Genomic DNA, 18,915 nt, shown 5'->3' on the forward strand with positions numbered 1-18,915 from the left:
AAGTAGAGGCCTGGGCAACTGCCCTGCCAGTAGGCAGAAGGGGCCAAGATGGTGGATCATGTGACAGAGCTGCTAGGGAGCAGGCCTGTGACATGGTTTTCAGTTGGCTAAATATATTATAGAATGTTTCAAGGCAGTCCTTGCTACAATTTTATTGTGTATGAGGACCAGTTTAAGAACTTTCATGCTTCCTATGTGGTACATATATGCAACACAATATTAGTCAGCCATAAAAAAGGATGAAATCTTGCCATTTGCAGCAACATGGAAGGATCTAGAGGGTATTGTGCTAAGCGAAATAAGTCAGACTGAGAAATACCACACGATTTCACTCATATGTGAAATCTAGAAAACAAAACAAATAAATTAACAAACAAAAAGCAAAATCGGACCTATAGAGAAAAAAACTGATGGTTGCCAGTGGGGAGGAGAGGAGGGGTTGGTCAAAACAGATGAAGGGAAGTGGGAGATACAGACTTCTGGTTATGACATGGATAAGTCACAGGAATAAAAGGCACAGCATAAGGAATATAATCAATGACATCATAATAGCCCCGTCAGGTGGCAGAGGGTAGCTACAAATTGTGGTGGGCATAGCATAATGTAAAGAGATGCTGAATCACTATGCTGTGCGCTGAAACTAACGTAATATTATGTGTTAAGCAGACTAAAAAAGAAAAACTTCCATACTTCCCATAAAAGGACTGGAGAAAAGTAATTAGTAATTAGCATATTTCACATCATTGCTTCTAATGGACTTGAGTCTCTTTTCTAACTTACTTGGAAGTGCTCAGTCTGTCTACTTCTCTACATCTCCTCAGGCAAGCCACACTCCTGGTCACCATTATCTTGTGCCTGGGTTATTGCAACGGCCTCCTAACTGGTCTGTATACTTCTTCTTTGCCTCTTTCTAATCCAATCTCCACACAGCAGCTTGAGTGAGGTTTCTAAAACATAAATAAGATCATGTACTCCCAGGTTTAAAATATCTCCTACTGTCGTAAGAAAAACAGGACGATTCTTGACAAGAATATCAAAACCTACATGACGTGGCCCTTTCTTGCCTTGCCAGCTTCATCTAGACTGTCCGCCCTGCGCGTCAGCAATCTTAGCTTCTCTCACTCCCAGGCCACTCCTGCCTCCAAAGCGGGACTGTGGAGTGCCACCCGGAGCCAGAGGCTTACGTGTGCATTTGTGACATCATTTTGCTTCAGTTTAGTCTTCTGTAAAATGGGGAAAATAACAATACCAGCCTCCAGGCTTGCTGGGTGGATAACAGAAGTTAATGCAGCCAGGGAAGCCGATGCAGGTAAATGTTCAACAAAGATGAGAGATCATTATTTACCAACTTAGCTCCTGGATGTCTTTCTGATCTCAGCCCAAACATCAGCTTTTCAGGAGAACACTGTGTGATGATCCACCAGTGCTGGTCACATCTGGAACTTCTCCCTTTGCAGCACACTTTGTAATTGTATATGATAGGATTGATTTGCTTGCATACTTAAAAAAAATCTGATCAGGGTCGATATCCCTTATAAGACAAGTTCCAAGAGAGAAGGGGCTGCTGTGTCTCCTGGGTTTGCCCAGCACATGGCAGGCACTCAATAAATGTTTGCTAAATGACTAAGCTTAAGTAGGTCAGCCAATGCTTTCCCACGGATTAGACATGACTTCTATGCTTTCCCTGTAGTGACACCCATATGCCAAGGGGGGCAGGGTCTGAGTACCTACCCCTTCTTCCAACTCCCCTCAATTCAATTTTCTCAACTAATGAGCTGAGTGGGGCTTGTAAAGCAGAACCAGGGCTGGGAGTTAAGACAATAGGTTTTGGTGCTGGCTCACTTTCAATGTGGTTTCATGACCTTGAGACAGACTTTCAGCTTAAATTGGGGGCCTAAACTTATTTCCTAAATTTGTAAAACAAGAGATTTGACTAGTGGTTTAAACCAAAAGTGGTTTAACTTTTTTTTTTTTTTTTTTAAAGCAATGAGATCTTCCCCACGCAGGAAATCTTGGGCCCATGGGAGCCACAAAGCAGACAGCTCCTAGTGCAGGCTGAGAGGCATGCTGGGCGAGTCCAGCTTCAGGCTCCCGGCCATGGGTGCTCTTTAGGGCATGGTTTGGAGACTACTGGCTGACATGCCCTTGGCACCCAGCCAGTCAGGCATGATGCTCTGTCCCCTGCCTCTGGTGTAGCTACACCAAGCAGCTTCAAGCATCTAAGACCAAGGGCTCTCTTCTGTTTTCCCAGCCAAGAGGTCTTTGGCAACCAGAGGGGTGAATCACAGTGTCCTCAGCTACCTCTGTCTCTGTATCCAGCCATGACACCATGACACACTAGCTGTCATGTTTCCTTAAGGGAACTCAGGGGGTCACATAATATTCTCCACATCTGGATGGTGCCCTCTGTTTTGTACATGCTTTGATTTACTGCTCAAATTCTCACTCTTGGACATTCAGTGATGACTGGGAGGTCTGAAAGAGATGATGAGTCATGGAGCAGTACCCAGAGTGGGCACAAAACCCTCATGAAATCCAGTCCAGGCTGTTGGCCTGTACCCAGTCCTGGCTGGTTGGAGCAAATAAGGGAGTCCTGTAGGGAAGGCATGATGTCACTATAAATTCATTCATTCATTCAACAAACATTTACCAAGCTACAACAGGTGCCCAGTGTTCTGGATTTCTACTGCCCTGTAGGGCCAGGCCCGATGTCTTTGCTTTATCTCCATGAGGTCAGGAGATACTGCTTGATGGAGACAGAGCAGGGGAAGGAGTGATGGCCCTGCTGGCTGCCATCTTCTTCTCTTAGGATCTATAGGATCTAGCCATCCCTATGGCCTTCTAGCCTTCCAGGTACCAGACTTCCCATTCACTATTTACATTATAGAACAGGGTTTTATATAACAAATTAAAAAGAAAATCATAACACTGTCTTATCACTATGGCCTGTTAAAATGCAGACTCCAAAGGAATGGGATGGGGAAAGAGAGACTGGTTCTCATCTTAACACGACCTTCTTGAATTTTCACTTACTCACAGTACAACTTTTGGGAATAATAACTATTTCTTGGTTTTAGTTCCTTTAGAGAAAACATGTGGGAATAGCTCTCTTTTCCTTGCAGCTTTCAGATTCTGTAAGCTTAGTCGGCCGCACCCCTTCGCTTCATTTCTGACGTGAAAGCGGTCAGGTAATCCTGGGGTCAGCTGTCAAATGCACAATGGCTGTACTCAAAAGAACCTGGAATGACGTTCAACATTGCAGGGGGAGGAGTTCATGCGCTTTTTTGGTCATGCCTCATTTAAAGCTGAGTTTTAAAAAATATGGGCTAGCTACAGTACAATGAAGTTAATTTGATAGGTGGTAACCAGCACTAAAAAAATTAAAAAACAGAAAATACTAGGTGCAATACAGATGCTTTGTGAAATTTTCTTTAAGGGGTGTGTGTGCGTGCATGCGCGTGTGTGTGTATGTTGGGTTCTGTGCAAGGCAAGATGCAAAATTCCAAGGGATGTATTATTTTAACTCTATTTTTATTTACTAATCATACTTAACCTTAAGTTATGCTAGTTCCAAAAACAATTCAGAAGAGTTTTTTTTAAGGCTGTGCAAATTTATTTAAACAAGCAAATATGCTTCATCCCCTCCTGTGTCCTGGAATTACCTTCAAGTGTTAAGTTTATCCCTCAAACTGAAGAGTATCAAACTTGAATATTTTCATGAGAACAAGTTTAATCTGGCTAAGCAATCACAAAATGTGAAATAAATGACTAAGACTACAGCGGCAGATTTTTCAGAGCCTGTAATTATATACTTAAAGATTTACGTATAAACAAATTATGATATTTATCCCCAAATCTTTCTTTCATCCAGTCATTCATCATTAACTAAACTCATCTACTTAGCAAAAGGTACGTATTGTTTTGCAGGACATCGTTGGCTGGAACGAAGTTACAGGGACGAAGACACGCTGCAGCATTAATGGGAAGCCAGGCATGATCACAGACCCTTTCAGGCCGATGGGGGCACACTCATTGATGGCCACACACCAAGGCTGTGGTTGACCAAATGGTGCTATAGGATGGTGTAACAGCAAATCATGAGGAACATGGGAATGACTTTAGCATCTGAAAGGGGGGTAGAGCCCTTTGATTGTTTATGCACTGTTTTAGTCATGCTTCATTTGAAGCTGAGTTTTTCAAAATATGGGCCAGCTACCATATGAGGAAATTAATTTAATGGGTGGTAACTGATACTTAAAAAAAATGGAACAGTAGTACAGAATATATCAGAGTACATTCCAGGTTCTCGGTGAAAGTTTGTGTGTGTGTGTGTGTGTGTATGTGTGCATGATTGTGAGTGTGCGTCAGGGTCATGTGCAATGCCTTTCTCAGTATGGGTCAAAGCCAGCACAGTTTGAAACCACTACTCCACAGGACGAAGTGGGTGGAGGCAGACGTCTAGGTCCAACTGTGTTTCTGACATTGCCTCAGAAAAAGGCTAAGAAAAGGCTCCAAAGGAGGGCTTTTCACAGATCTCATCCAGACAGTTGGGACATCACTGAAATAAGGACAGCTCAAGTACTAGGCCTTGTCCTGAGGGGCCTCAGCCACACCTGTCAGGTCAACCCTTCTATAACAGCATTGTTTCCAACCTCACTCTGCAGATGAGATCAGACAGGGGCCGGCTCCCACCACCAGTTGGCGGGACAGCCGGCAAAACACCAGAGTCTTCACTTCTACCCAGGGAGGCCCCATGACTTACTCCAATGGAATTTTCCCTGGTGTGGTGCTCTCAGCCCATCTAAGTGCCCTTGAGTTACTTACATGGCTCCCAGAGGTTTGACTGCAACGCTGCTCATGCCAAGAAACTCACATGACCACCAGTGCCCACCACTGTCCTTGTCACACTTACATCCTCTGGGGGCTGTCCTCACTGTCTCACATGCATATTTTTCCATGAAACAATATATGTTCTTATGAATAATGTTAAGTGCCTAACCTATTTTAGTCTAGTCTGTTAATTTGTTTTAATCCACTACATTTATATCACAACCACTAATAGCTGTAATCTAGTTTGAAATTTTTCCCTAGCCTGTGTCTACCAAGAGATAAAATACTTATGAAGGAACCAAATTAATAAGGAATTGATTACGTGGATACCAGCATTCTTTTCTTTTTCTTTTATTTTAGAGAGAGAGAGCAAGCAGGGGAGAGCACGCTGAGTGTGGAGCCCCACGTGGGGCTTAATCCCACGAACTGGGGATCAGGACCTAAGCCAAAATCAAGAGTCAACTGACCGAGCCACCCAGGCACCCCCAGCATTGTATGAAGTACTTCCCAAGTGTCACCATTTTGATTGGTATATTTTCACTGCGGGGCAGCCTCGGCACCACTGCACGCCAGAACACAGCTATTCACACTTCATAAAGTGTCTTCCCTTGAGTACATATACCATCTCACATCATTTTCACAACAATGTGGCACTTTGAGCATTATCTCCATTTCGAAACAAAGCTAACAGATACAGAGAGTGTGAGTGACCTGCTCCAGGTCTCTGACGTGAGTCAAGAAAGAAGACTTCTGACTCTATATTGTGTTTCTTTATTTCTTTTCACAATTTGTGTTTCTTTTTCTGATTGCAAAAGCAATATGCATTTGTTACTTGAAAATACTTGGAAGTGCTAAGAAGAAAGTAAAAATTACCATGTTTGCTCTTTTTAGTAACAACCCCTTTTAACATTTCTGGGTATTTTTTTTTGTACTGTTTAGGGTATTTTTTAGTTTTGCTCTTATAAAAACAGGATTACTTTAGAAAGCCCAGAAAGCCCACACAGAGACGGCCAATGCAGCAACCTCTTCAAGGAGAGGGTTGTGCCCCACCAAAGCCTACCTTCCCACGGCTGATAAAAGTCAGTTACCAGCCAAGCCCTCCTCCTCCTCTTCTTCCTATTCTTGAAAGTACCTCAACCCTCCAGGTAGTGGTGGTGGGCAGGGTGCATGGTATGAAAGACTCACTGAGCCAGACTCAAAAGTTTTGGGACATTATAGCTTCCAAATAGAAGGAAAAAAAGGGTTTTTCTAACTAAAACTATCTAACACTAAGGAGAAAGAGGGAGGGAGGTGGGGGGGAGGGCATGATTTCAAGAGCAACAGTGCCTATCGCTTCCAGGACGCTCAGAGTCCTAAGTCTTGGTACACAGTAGACTTAGGACTTGAGCCCAGAATTCCAGCTCCTGCTCATGAAGCTACGCATCAAATCCTGTCACCTTGATCTATGAAGGCCTTATTTATATTATTTTGTTTGCGCTTAAAATTTTTTATATGACACACTGCTTTTTGATATAAACTGACTTCTGGCTGGGGCTCCGTAATCTTTTTCTTTTACATGTATATTTTATTTTATTTTGTTTTTTAAAGTTTTTTAAATGCTTATTTAGTTTTTGAGAGAGGGAGAGAGAAACAGAGTGTGGGCAGGGGAGGGCAGAGAGAGAGGGAGACACAGGCTTGGAAGCAGACTCCAGGCTCTGAACTGTCAGCGCAGAGCCCAATGCGGGGCTCCAACCCACAAACCGTGAGATCATGACCTGAGTGGAAGTTGGATGCTTAACCAACTGAGCCACTCAAGTGCCCCTACATGTATATTTTATATACATATTTTGCATATAATATACATAAATAAATGGAATTGCCATAATCATTAAACCAATAAATGATTCTTAATAACGTCTCTGAATAAGATTTATATGTTACCATGTATGCATATTTTACATACATTACATATTATAAAAATATACACAATATATATTTTATGTTAAATTGTAGTAAAAATAATCACAGTTATACAGGCAGCGAGACACGGTAAGTCATCTAGGCATCCTGGCCAGTATCGTGCTTCTGAAACAATTACCTGTGTAAAGAAATGTGTTGGAGTGTCCTCCGACCACGAGGTCCACACCCTTCACTTTCTGAGCGATGAGTTTATCCATTTCAAAACCAGAGTGTCCCAGTGCAATAATTTTGTTCACATTTAGAGTTTTTAGTTTATCTACTTCAGGTTGCAGTGCAGCGATTTCATCTTCAAATACTAAATTCCTTCCTAAGGAACAAAATAAAATGCACATTTATTAATAGTTTTTTTATTATATTGCTTATTGCACATACTAACAAATGGAGTCAAATCACCTTAATCTACCAAAGCTCTTAAATTACTAAAACCAAACCATACTTATAAATCAAATATAAAATCCCTAAAACGCCAATAAAAATTCACATCAGTATCTTCAGTTCCATTCACTTAATGTTGCATTAGCTTAAGGTTGTGAATGATACCATGTTGTTCTAATTCAATTTCAAGGTATGAGGAGGCTTCAGATTTGGAAACCTATCTATTTTTTAAAAATCTGTTGTTGCCTGAGCATGTTGTGCGATACATGTCAAGTCAGTATGATGTTGACACACCCTAAATGCGTTAAGTGTTTTGTGTTGGTTATGTCTCAATAAAACTGAACATGGGGTGGGGGTGGGGGCCTAGATTAGTACCTCTAAGGCTTTGTTTTCTTTTTTTTTTAAAAGGCGATATTCAAATATCAGTATTATGTTTCTTGCAGAGAGCTGCTGAAAGCTAGTTTTGGGGTTTTCTTTTTGTTGTTGTTGTTGTTGTTTTTAAAATGAATTTATTCGGGGCGCCTGGGTGGCTCAGTCAGTTAAGCGTCCAACTTCGGCTCAGGTAATGATCTCACCATTTGTGGGTTCAAGCCCTGCGTCAGGTTCTGTGCTGACAGCTAGCTCAGAGCCTGGAGACTGCTCAGATTCTGTATTTCCCTCTCTCTCTGACCCTCCACTTCTCATGCTGTGTGTGTGTCTCTCTCTCAGAAATAAATAAAACATTAAAAGAAATAAATGAATTTATTCTATGGATAGGGAAAATACCTTTCTTAAAATCTAATACATGCTCTGTGGTACATAATTCAAGTGAAGACATTAGTAAGAACTCATGTTCAGCTAAATATATATGCACACACAGAAATCACTATAGAGATGTACATGTACATGTGTTAATATATACATACATATTTCCCAGCTCCGTTTGCTGGGAGGGTCCAGCAGCATTGACACGCCAGTAGCAACGAGCACATCCAGTACCCAAATACTGGTTTCTAAGTTCCACTAGAAACCATTCTCCAATAAAAGGGATTGATGCTCTTTGGAGAAGAAGCAGATTCTAGTGCCGGAAATATAAAAGATGAGCCCAGAGCAACTTTCCTACATTCTTGTAAGGCTTTGTTTTCAAGTTCAGGATAATCAGTCTTCAAACTTAAAACTCTGTCGGCAACTAGTCTATGAATGCCAATCTTAACTCACCAGTTGACAACCGTCTTGTTCATTTGGTAAGGTCAACACTAGAGCAGTACTGAGCTCTTCACTAGACAGAGGCTCAGCCAGGCACTGCTGGACATTCTTCTCCGGCCACTTACTCTTTCTTGTAGCAGTAATAGGAGCTTGCACCCAGGGAACAGGCTGGCGAGTATGGGTGTGACTGTGCTGACCCACACCCTGAAAATTAGCAACTCACATGTCACATTGGACTGGTAGTGCTGTCACTAACGCACAGGTGACATTTAAACATCGGGAGTTGTAACAGCTTTGCCACCATTCTCTGCCATGAAAACATCAAGAATAATCTGCTTCTTGTTGATCACCCCAAGAAATCCAGGGCTCCCTGGTCACTCCCCAGTGCCATGTCACTTTCTCTGTGAGTTCCCTGAGCCTCCCTTTAAATTGACAAGGTGTGTCCTCCCCCATGCCACACCTGCCATTCCCCTACTGCTTAGCACTTACCACCTCTGACACCAAATATCTTACACATTTATTTGCCATTTGCTCACTAAACCTGTAAACTCCAGTAGGCAGGGATTTTTTTTTTTTTTGGTCAGCAGCCCTGGTGCCTACACATAGGCACTCAGAAGAAAGACAGAAAGAAAGAATGAATGAATATTGAGACCTTCTGAGAACACTACCAACCTCTGCGTTAGTTTGGCTGTAGCTAGTTTTTGGACAAAGTTCAGACAAATGCCCCTGAGGACAAAGGAACGTATTCTCCTAACATATCAGGAGCCTCTGAGGATCAGTCATTACATATATAAAAAGCATGGGATATGTTTCAGGATATTTTTTTCTTTTTTTAATGTTTATTTATTATTGAGACAGAGAGAAACACAGCATGAACAGGGGAGGGGCAGAGAGAGAGGGAGACACAGAATCTGAAACAGGCTCCAGGCTCTGAGCTGGCTGTCAGCACAGAGCCCAATACGGGGCTCAAACTCATGAACCGTGAGACCATGACCTAAGCTAAAGTCAGACGCTCAACCAACTGAGCCACCCAGGTGCCTCTGTTTCAGGATACCTTGAGGTATCCTGTAGGAATTCTAGCTAGAATAAATTAAATGTGCTAGAAATACCAATTATACCTGTGGGCACCCAGGTGGGAGGACTGGAGGGATGGGGGTGGATCAGGGGCCAGAGGTCTGTAGGAATAACCCATGCACTGAGCCTGTGGTCTTGGTAGAAGCAACTGTCCCCAGAAATACTGTTCTACCCTCCAAGCCTCCCCCTATACCAGTGCTGAGATCAGTTCTCACACAATCCAACCTTTCTCTCCTGGGAGCTGCTATGACAGCATCATCCCTTCAGATCCCCTTTCTGTTCTGACCTGCTAAAGGGCTAATATGGGTGCTATCAGAATCCCAGCAAAGGGGGACTGATTTCTGGAGCCCTTGTGTCCCTCCACCAACAACCTCTCCTTTCTTATTGGCAACTATTCACGAAGGCATAACCTTTTCTTCCCATCATGCCTGAACTCCTTGATTAGTCATTCAGGACGCCCTGCAATCCAGTTCTCACTCAACTTTTTGCTTTCCCTGCTTGGAACCCATGTCCCAAGAAACTGAACTGTGTGCTCTTTTGTGATTGTGGCCCCCATACTTCTCTGCTCTCCTGTGTTCATTCCAGCAACATTTGTTGAGAACTTCCCACATGCTGGGTATGATACAAAACATAGAGCAGTGAATGAGGACAGATAAGGTCCCTGCCCTCATGAGGCTTGTGTCCTAGCATGTGACCTCGCTGCTAGGATGCCCTTCGCCCTAGGATGCTTTTGTGAGCCCTCGAGGGGGCCAAGGAGGTTCTTCAAGTCTACAGGACCTCCGAGCTGGTCACTTACCCCCTGCTCTGAAAAGATGCTGCCCCACTCCTGGACTTTGTTAACTCTCTTATGGCATTTAATTACATCCTGTTTTAAATGAACTAAAAATCAGTGAATAGAATAGAAATTATAGAGACATAATTATTCAATTATTCAGGTCCACATCTTTATCCAAGGATCCTACAATGGCCTCTCTACTAGGTTCTGGATGTTCAGGGAGAAGAGACCTCGGCTCTATCCTCAGCTGGTCAGGCCAGCACAGGAAGCTGACAGTAAGAGACAGGTGTAATAAGGAGGAGGGGTTTGCTGTGGGAGCTGGGGACCCAGAGCAGGAGCGTCCAACCTGACAGGAACCAGGATCAAGGGCAGCAGACACCGGGCCATGTCACCCCAGGCCCACTCTGGCAATTGCTCTGTTAGCGGTCATGTAGCCCCGTTCACTCTGCAATCCCCACACGGTCCTATCTGCAGAAAAGCCCTGGGGGGCCCAAAGCACAGCACCCCTTCAGCCCTGGGGGAGGTCAGATCACCAGACAGGGACGCAGCTGCCTGCCGTATGCAGAACGAGGGAGAGGGCTGTGGTCGGCTGGGTGGGGTGCAGAGCAGCCTGACACCGTCAGGTCCCCCGGGTGGGACCACACACTTCCTAGAAGAGCGCTTCTAAAACATGTTGAGAGCTGGTGACTCATCCTGTCCACAACTGCCCCCTGGCTCCACGATGACCTGAAAAACAGCTATTTATTGACTGTGTGTCACACAGTATGCATAGGATTAGTCACCTGTGGGACAGATGTCTGCCTGACACCTGGAATGCCTGACAGTCCCCACCTCCCCTACCGGCAGAGAGGAGAGAAGGCCTGCGCCTGCCCTGTCTCAGGAAGGCCGCACCACTCTCTCCCTCAGGGCAGAGCCCGCTGCCGGGGAGGGCAAGCAGGGCTGACCTTGTTGTTTCCAATGGCCTGGACCTACTGTAACAGCAACAATAAATATATCATTTTTTAAATTGTTAAAGGATAGTAAGTCCTTTATCAGTTAATTCTTAATGAAAACCCTTGTTCCTGGATAATACCAGCTCCTAGTTTTCCTTCTACTCTTTCTCTCTTTCTTTCTTTCTCTCTTCCCCCCTTCCTACCTTCCTTCCTTCCTTCTTTCTTTTTTATGCTACGTTCACCACAAAGTAGCTACCACCTGTCACCATGCAATGTTACTACAATACCACTAACTTCCCTATGCTGTACTGTTAGTTTCCCTTTTTTTCTTCAGATATGAGAAGAAAACTGTTTTGCATAATTTAGAAAAAATGTCATTTTAATTCTTACTGCCAAAGTGTTTTGGTGAAAGTGTTCCTGTAAAAGTGGCTCAAAAATGTTTCTTTTTTCAAAGTAACCATTTTTTAAAATTTATGTAGTTATCTTGAGAGAAAGAGAGAGAGTACATGAGCAGGGAGCGGAGAGGGAGAGAGGGAGAGGGAGAGGGGGAGAGAGGGAGGGGGGGGAGAGAGGGAGAGAGAGAGAGAGAGAGAGAATACCAAGCAGGCTCCATGCTGTCAGTGCAGAGGCTGATCGATGCAGGGCTCAAACTCATGAACCATAAGATCATAATCTGAGCGAAATCAAGAGTCGATGCTTAACTGACCAAGCCACCCATGTACCCTAAAAATGTTTCTTGAATGACTTTAGGATTATATATGTATGTATGTACATATGTAGATATGTATACATGATATATAGCATATATAAAATATTTGTATTAGAATATATATACCATGAGAATTTTCAAAGATACGTATTTCTCAAAAAGCTGGATACAACAGTCATTAAAAAATAGTGAAGAGGGAAAAAGGAGAGGTAACTAGACATAATAATCATACTAGAAAAGGAAGGTAAGGTACATTGAGGTAATGCCCTTAGCTCTGGGCTCTCTGGCTCTGCAGGAAACAGGGCAGTGAATTATATGGCTTTCATTCTCTAGTAAATAACTCTGTAATGTTTAGTACTGGATGTAAATGGCTTTCCTGTCCAATTCTGAATGCACTGAATTAAACAAAGATACTGTGTATGTCAACAAAGAAGTTCACTGAACAAAACAGCAATGTCTATAAGAAGCAATTTAGAACAGTGCGGAAGCCACCAGACTGGTTTTATTAATGTTAACCTAACATTTGCCCAACAAGGCATGCTGTTCCTACTTTTGTCTACAGCCCATACAAATAATGCCAAGCTCTGACTTAACACACCTATTTGCAAGCAACAAGTGCTATAAAAGTAGAAAATACCTGGATTGGAGAGATAAGGGGTTTCTTTTGAAGTATATCCAACAATTCCCACAACTTCATCACCAACATGAATAATTTTATATGGCAAATAAAGTCCTGATATTTGAGATGCTAGTGGCCCCTTGGCTTTAATATTTGCACTCAGAATTGGAAAACTGGCCCCTATGAGGAGTGGATCAATCAGTCCTTCTACACCATTATCAAATTCGTGATTTCCCAGTGCCTAGTAGAAAGGGAAAAGAGAACAAGAATTAGGTAGTCTGAAATTTCTGACAAAACCCAAAAACATACTGTAAAGAATATTACATTAGCCCAGGGGCTCTCAAAGCTGATGGGGCTCTAGGGGGCTGATGCATGACCTGTGTCATCCTCACACCAAGAGATTTTACTCCGTGACCCTGGTGTTGGGCTCATCAGGTTCATTTGAGAACTGCTTTCCCAGGTCCCGCAGCACCTACTGAAGGTGGTACCAGTGCTGTAAGAGTCACCTGCAATGCTGTCCCTGCTGTCCCCAGATCTGGGGCAAGGCGGAGAATCTGCCATTTCCTAAGCTCTGCCCAGCCTCTTCAGGTTGGTTTCTCTCATAAACCCACATTTCAACCCACCAGCACAAATGTTCCAACAGTCCTTCTGCTGGGAGAACCATTAAGGTCAACAGGACTTTTGCAAAAGGTGACTGGAGACTGGAGAGTGGTAGAGACACCAGTGATCTTTCCTCCTCCCGTGTCTGCATTTCCTCGGTTATTACTCCCTTCTGGCCCCACCACTGTGTCTTCCCAAGGGCTGTATGCTCCTCTCATTCTTTGGGGGAAATGAAGATCCCCAAGGGTAACGAGAGGCATTCTCCGCATTTTGCAGGGCGGGCACGGGTTTTCTCCTTCGGGCTGCTCGGGGCGCTGTGGTTTCATTCCCAGCAGCTTCGCGTCCCAGGAAGATCAGGATGGTGAAATGTTCACCGACCTTCAGGGCGTTGTTGACCCACTCAGAGCACAGGGCTTGGTGGGGCCTCGCCTCCCACCTTCTTTGCTCTCTCCCATTCCTCATGGCTCTGGGAGTGGCTACTGGGTGCAAAACAACCTCTTTGACATCTGGCAGCTTCCCCCAGAGTAAGACTGACAAAACGCTCATTCCAGCCACCTCCTCTGAAAGTGCCTCCCCCCTTTCTCCCTTGGCCTCCTAGAGTTAAGCCCATGGCACCTACCTCCCTGCACTGGCTGCAAGGCTGTTTTGCTAACTTAGTACTTAAACCAGTGAATCTCAAACTTTCCCAACGGTGCACCTGATTTTGCTTCATTTTGCAAATGGGAAATAGGCCTGGAAGTGCTGACTGATGACCTCTCAACCCAGATTAGGGCCTTCTGTATTCTCTTACAGGCTCCACTCCCTTCCTTCCTAGCACATTGCATAATCCTATGGCGAGTCCAGCATGTCCGCGGAGTGGCTTCCTGAGCCACCATGTCTTGCTGTCCTCACCTTGTTCGGCGCTGCAGCCCTTCCTCCAGCAACGCAGGTGCCCCTTTGAACATCTGTGGCTCAAAGAATTGTGTGTTTATGTCCTCACGCATATGTTTATACAGAAAAAGCAACACAATGTCTTCACGTTCCCACACACCTGTCTCCCTGATGAAAGTCAGAATTCTGAATTTGCCTCCTCCCCCACCTCTGAGTATCTATTTTTATTTCTTCCTCTTAAGTAATTACTTCTCTCTTAAAGGCTGAACTAATTTTTAAATTTTTTTTATTTTTATTTTTTATAATTTATTGTCAAGTTGGTTTACATATAACACCCAGTGCTCATCCCAACAAGTGCCCTCCTCCATGCCCATCACCCCCTTCCCTCTCCCCCACCTCCATCAGCCCTCAGTTTGTTCTCAGCATTCAAGAGTCTCTCATAGTTTGCCTCCTTCCCTCTCCCCCACTATTTCTCCCCTTCTCCTCCCACTTCGTCCTCCTTTAACTTCCTCCTAATCCTCCTATACGTGCAAACATATGGTATTTGTCCCTCTCTGCCTGACTTATTTCACTCAGCATAACACCCTCAAGGTCCATCCAAGTTGCTACACATGGCCAGATTTCCTTCTTTCTCATTGCCATGTAGTATTCCATTGTATAGATAAACCACATCTTCTTGATCCATTTGTCCGTTGATGGACACTTAGGCTCTTTCCATGTTTTGGCTATTGTTGAGGGTGCTGCTAGGAACATTGGGGTCCATGTGCCCCTATGCATCAGCACTCCTGTATCCCTTGGGTAAATTCCTAGCAGTGCTATTGCTGGGGCATAGGGGAGTTCTACTGTTAACTTTTTGAGGAATCTCCACACTGTTTTCCAGAGGGGCTGCACCAGTTTACACTCCCACCAACAGTGTAGGAGGGTGCCCGTTTCTCCACATCCTCGCCAGCATCTAGAGTCCTCGGATTTGCTCATTTTAAGGCTGAACCAGCTCTTAAAGGACCTCGCAGCCTTGGGTAATCATCTTTTATTTTCTCTTTATTATTATTATTTTTAATGTCTATTTATTTTTGAGAGAGAGACAGAGTACAAGCAGGGGAGGGGCAGAGAGAGACAGAGAGAGAGAGAAAGAGAATTTAAAGCAGTCTCTAGGCTCTGAGCTGTCAGCATAGAGTCCGACACAGGGCTCAAACCCATGAACCATCACAAGATCATGATCTGCACCAAAGTCAGATGCTTAACTGACTGAGCCACCAAGGTTTCCGCTTTTAATCTTCTCTTTAGAACACCATGATTTCTTCCTGTGGTGAAATCAGTCTCCCTTATGAGATTACAATTAACTATCTTGCTTAACTGTAAAGTCTTAAAAAGTGAATATTTCTATCATTCTTCATGGAAGATTATCCAATGTGTCAGCCACCTTGCAGTTTACCAACAGTATCATATTGCTACCATTTGGCAATAGCTGGAGTTACCTTTTTCATTTATTTGTTACTTGTGTGACGTCTCCTCCCCTGACTTGAGTGGGGACACTGACTGTCTTTTAACATCTCTGTGGGGAGAGGAGCCCAGATCTGGGTGCTCAGTGCTATGTGTGGACCAGCTCAATGACCTCATTCACATTCACATCTTCCACTCTGAAGTGAACATCTGCAGCCCTGACTTTCCCCCTGACCTTCAGCTCTCTATGTCCAACTGCCACATGGCCACTTCCCTCCAAGGACTCACAAGCACCCACCCATTTATTGTGTTTAAAGCCCCTTCCTCCAGGAGTCTACATGTTGATCCAAGCTGCCATCATCATCCTATCAATAAAGCCAGAAACCCCGGGGCAGCTGAATGCCCCCCACTCACTTGCTGTTCTACCCTCCCACCCCACCCCAGTATCCCACCTTTGCCTAAATGTTCCGGTTCCATTCATCCCCCTGCATGCAGTCCTCGCTGTTTCCCCCTGGACCACTGCAACAGCTCCCTCACTGGCTTTCAGCTGGAGCCATTCCCTTCTCTAAACCAGTCGACAAAGTTGCCAGAATAATCTTTCTAAAATGCAAAGCTTATCTCGTCAATCTTGACTTTAAGGTCCTACAGGGACCCTTCAATGCTCTTGTGATAAAACTCAACATTCCTGAGCTCTTTGAGTCATAAGGTTCTTTGAGATCTTGTCTTGTCTTTAAGACCTTATTTCTGACACCCACAACCCATTAAAGTGGGAGAAACCAGGCAGGGTTAGCACCACCAATCATGAGCTTTGACCTGAGCACACTTCTAAATCACAGCTTCCTCTGGAAGGCCAGTGAATAAATAAACCAAAGGTTGTAATGAAAACGAGTCAGCATTTACTAAGCACTTGGCACACACCAGCATTGTGCAAAATGATTTTGTTAAGAAAGGCTGGTTTTGTGCTGTGAGATTGGTATTATAACTATTATTATTTTACAGATGAGAAAAACTGAGATCTAGAGACATTTAATGAAGTGTTCAAGGTCACACAATTAGTGAGTGGTAGGGCTGGGATCAGAACCACTTACATTTGACTGCAACCTTCTTAACCTCTATGCTTATATATAAAGAGCTTTGCATAAGGCCTATTATATAGGGAGCACTCAAAATAAAATCCTAAGTACCTGCAGTTTTTCACACTCTGACTCATCTTTGTCCCTTTGTATTTAACAGATAAATGATTGGTTGATCTAAATATAGATAGGTAGATGAATAGAATAGAATAGAATAGAATAGAAGAATAGAATAGAAATTCCCTTTTTTATACTATGTCTTTACTACCTTATTCAATCAATGGCTTTATCTCCTGAAGTGTGATGATCCTTCTAGAAGAGATGCTTCCCGCAGACCCTTCATTGAGCTCCCTCTCTGAGTTAGATGCACTGTCTCTGCTCTACTGCTCACCTCTGTGCAGCTCCTGCGCCTGCGTATTCAGCCCCTCTAGCACCCAGCACAGTCCCTGGAGAAGAGCAAGGATGCACCACTGAATGAATACATGAATGAGCAGAAGACTCTCTAACAAATTTCTTCCCTCTACACAGCTAACTTCTTCTACAAAAATGTATTCCTTTGCAGAAAAGTGCCTTTATAGGTACTTATTTTCTTATAAACTCCTATTTTCATTTCCCCACCATGACTTTCTTCAACCCGTTTCTCCTCCACTGCATTCACTACAAGTTCATCATTCATAAGCTCCTCAGAAGGAAGATCATACCACTCATTTGAGTCTACCACGCTCCTGCAGGCAAACAGCAGGTGCTCAAGAAATATGTTAAATAAATTCATTTTTAAAGTTTTTATTCTAACTCCAGTTAGCTAACATACAATGTTATAGTACAATACAGAAATAAATTCTTATTCATTTCTATTATTTTTATTAACATGAAAATTCCTTAGGAAGAGTCTGCCCAAGAGCACCCAGAGCAATGAAAGAACATAACAGGGCAGGTCATCTTTCCATGTCCCTTTACATCTTACAGAGCAACTGTAACACACACATAAGAGAATTTATGCAAACTCATACTGCAGTATTATTCCACTTTTTTGGGTCTTAACTAAATATTCCCATACTTCTCCTTAAGTATGCTTGTCAATTTTTTTGCTGTTATGCTCACAGCCTCCCCCCTTGACTTTAATAACAGATCCTGATCGGAGGTAAACTGTTACTGGCTATTATGACTATAATCCTCACATCAGGCAAGTGCTTTTTATGACCTAAATCATATTATTATTTAAAAAATTTTTATGTTTATTTATTTTTGAGATAGAGAGAGAGAGAGAGAGAGAGTGAATGAGGGAGGCAGGAAGAGAGGGAGACACAGAATCTGAAGTTACAGGTTCCAAGCTGTCAGCACAGCCGAATGTGGGGCTTAAACTCATGAACTGCCAGATCATGATCTGGGCCAAAGTCAGATGTTTAACCGATTGAGCCACCCAGGTGCCCCAATCATATTATTATTTTTAAAAGTTTTTTAAATGTTTATTTCTGAGAGAGACAGAGATAGACAGCATGAGTGGGAGGGGTACAAAGGATCTGAAGTGAGCTCTGCAGTGACAGCAGAGAGCCTGATGTAGGGCTCAAACTCATGAACCACAAGATCATGACCTAAGGCTTAGTCAGATGCTCAACCAACTGAGCCGCCCAGGTGCCCCTGACCTAAATCATATTCTTTTGCTCTCTCAGTCTCTCTTTTATTTCTGCTTTCCAAACGTTTCATTTTAATATTGGGTTCATTTGTTTACTAGCCCTATTAATTCATTGATTCTAACTCTATGACAATCTTGCAAATTTTTACTATAAGCACTAAATTTCACCAAATGCAGTTTTCTGTAATTTAAGAGAGCTGAGCCAAGCAAATGACCTTCTTAAGTAGCTTCAATACCAAAATCACAGAAATTTAATGTGCATCTGGTCTAGCCCTGGGTCTCCACCCTCACTGCTTTTTTCACGCAAGAGAAGCCTAAAACACTATTTAGAAAGACAAAAAAGAAAAAAACTGATACACTTCCATGAAAAGAAACACTTTCCTCACTTTCCATCTAGCCCAGCCCAGCATGTTCAACTACCTGAGCACCTGAAATGTTGCTGCCATAAAAACAAATGAAAATGTAAGGCAGGAAGGTATCTGATTCAAAATCTTCTTATTAAATAAACTCTGAGGAATACTGTCTGATTCACTTAACACCTTCTTCAGGGGTATGTTAATATTTACATTTGATGTGAATAGTTTGACAAAGTCTAGTGGCTTTGGAGAAACTCTCTGTTGACTGAAGCACAGAGAGACTTTCAGGTCATATAAAGCAGTACTGGAAGAATGAAGATATTCTAAGACTTCTGACTCCAAGTTTCTCCCTGGATTATTAAAAATACCCTGCAGTGTGAAGACATGAACAGACACTTCTCCAAAGAGGACATCCAGATGGCCAACAGACACATGAAACGATGCTCAGCATCCCTCCTCATCAGGGAAATACAAATCAAAACCAC

At 43.2% G+C, this 18,915-nt stretch overlaps 1 protein-coding gene across 1 annotated transcript in view; it reads right to left on the reverse strand.

Moving 5' to 3' along the window:
• The window catches only part of NT5E (5'-nucleotidase ecto), a 49,630-nt gene that overhangs the window by 14,425 nt on the left and 16,290 nt on the right, over positions 1–18,915 (reverse strand). Inside the window, exons 2-3 of the mRNA XM_039221592.1 lie at positions 12,477–12,699; positions 6,908–7,096 (exon numbers count right to left, since the gene is read on the reverse strand). Coding sequence (XP_039077523.1) covers positions 6,908–7,096; positions 12,477–12,699 — 412 coding nt within the window. The remainder of the gene's footprint in view (positions 1–6,907; positions 7,097–12,476; positions 12,700–18,915) is intronic.

Source organism: Hyaena hyaena, unplaced genomic scaffold (genome assembly GCF_003009895.1).
Source record: "Hyaena hyaena isolate Hyena2069 unplaced genomic scaffold, ASM300989v1 scaffold_995, whole genome shotgun sequence".
Classification (NCBI taxonomy): Eukaryota; Metazoa; Chordata; class Mammalia; order Carnivora; family Hyaenidae; genus Hyaena; species Hyaena hyaena.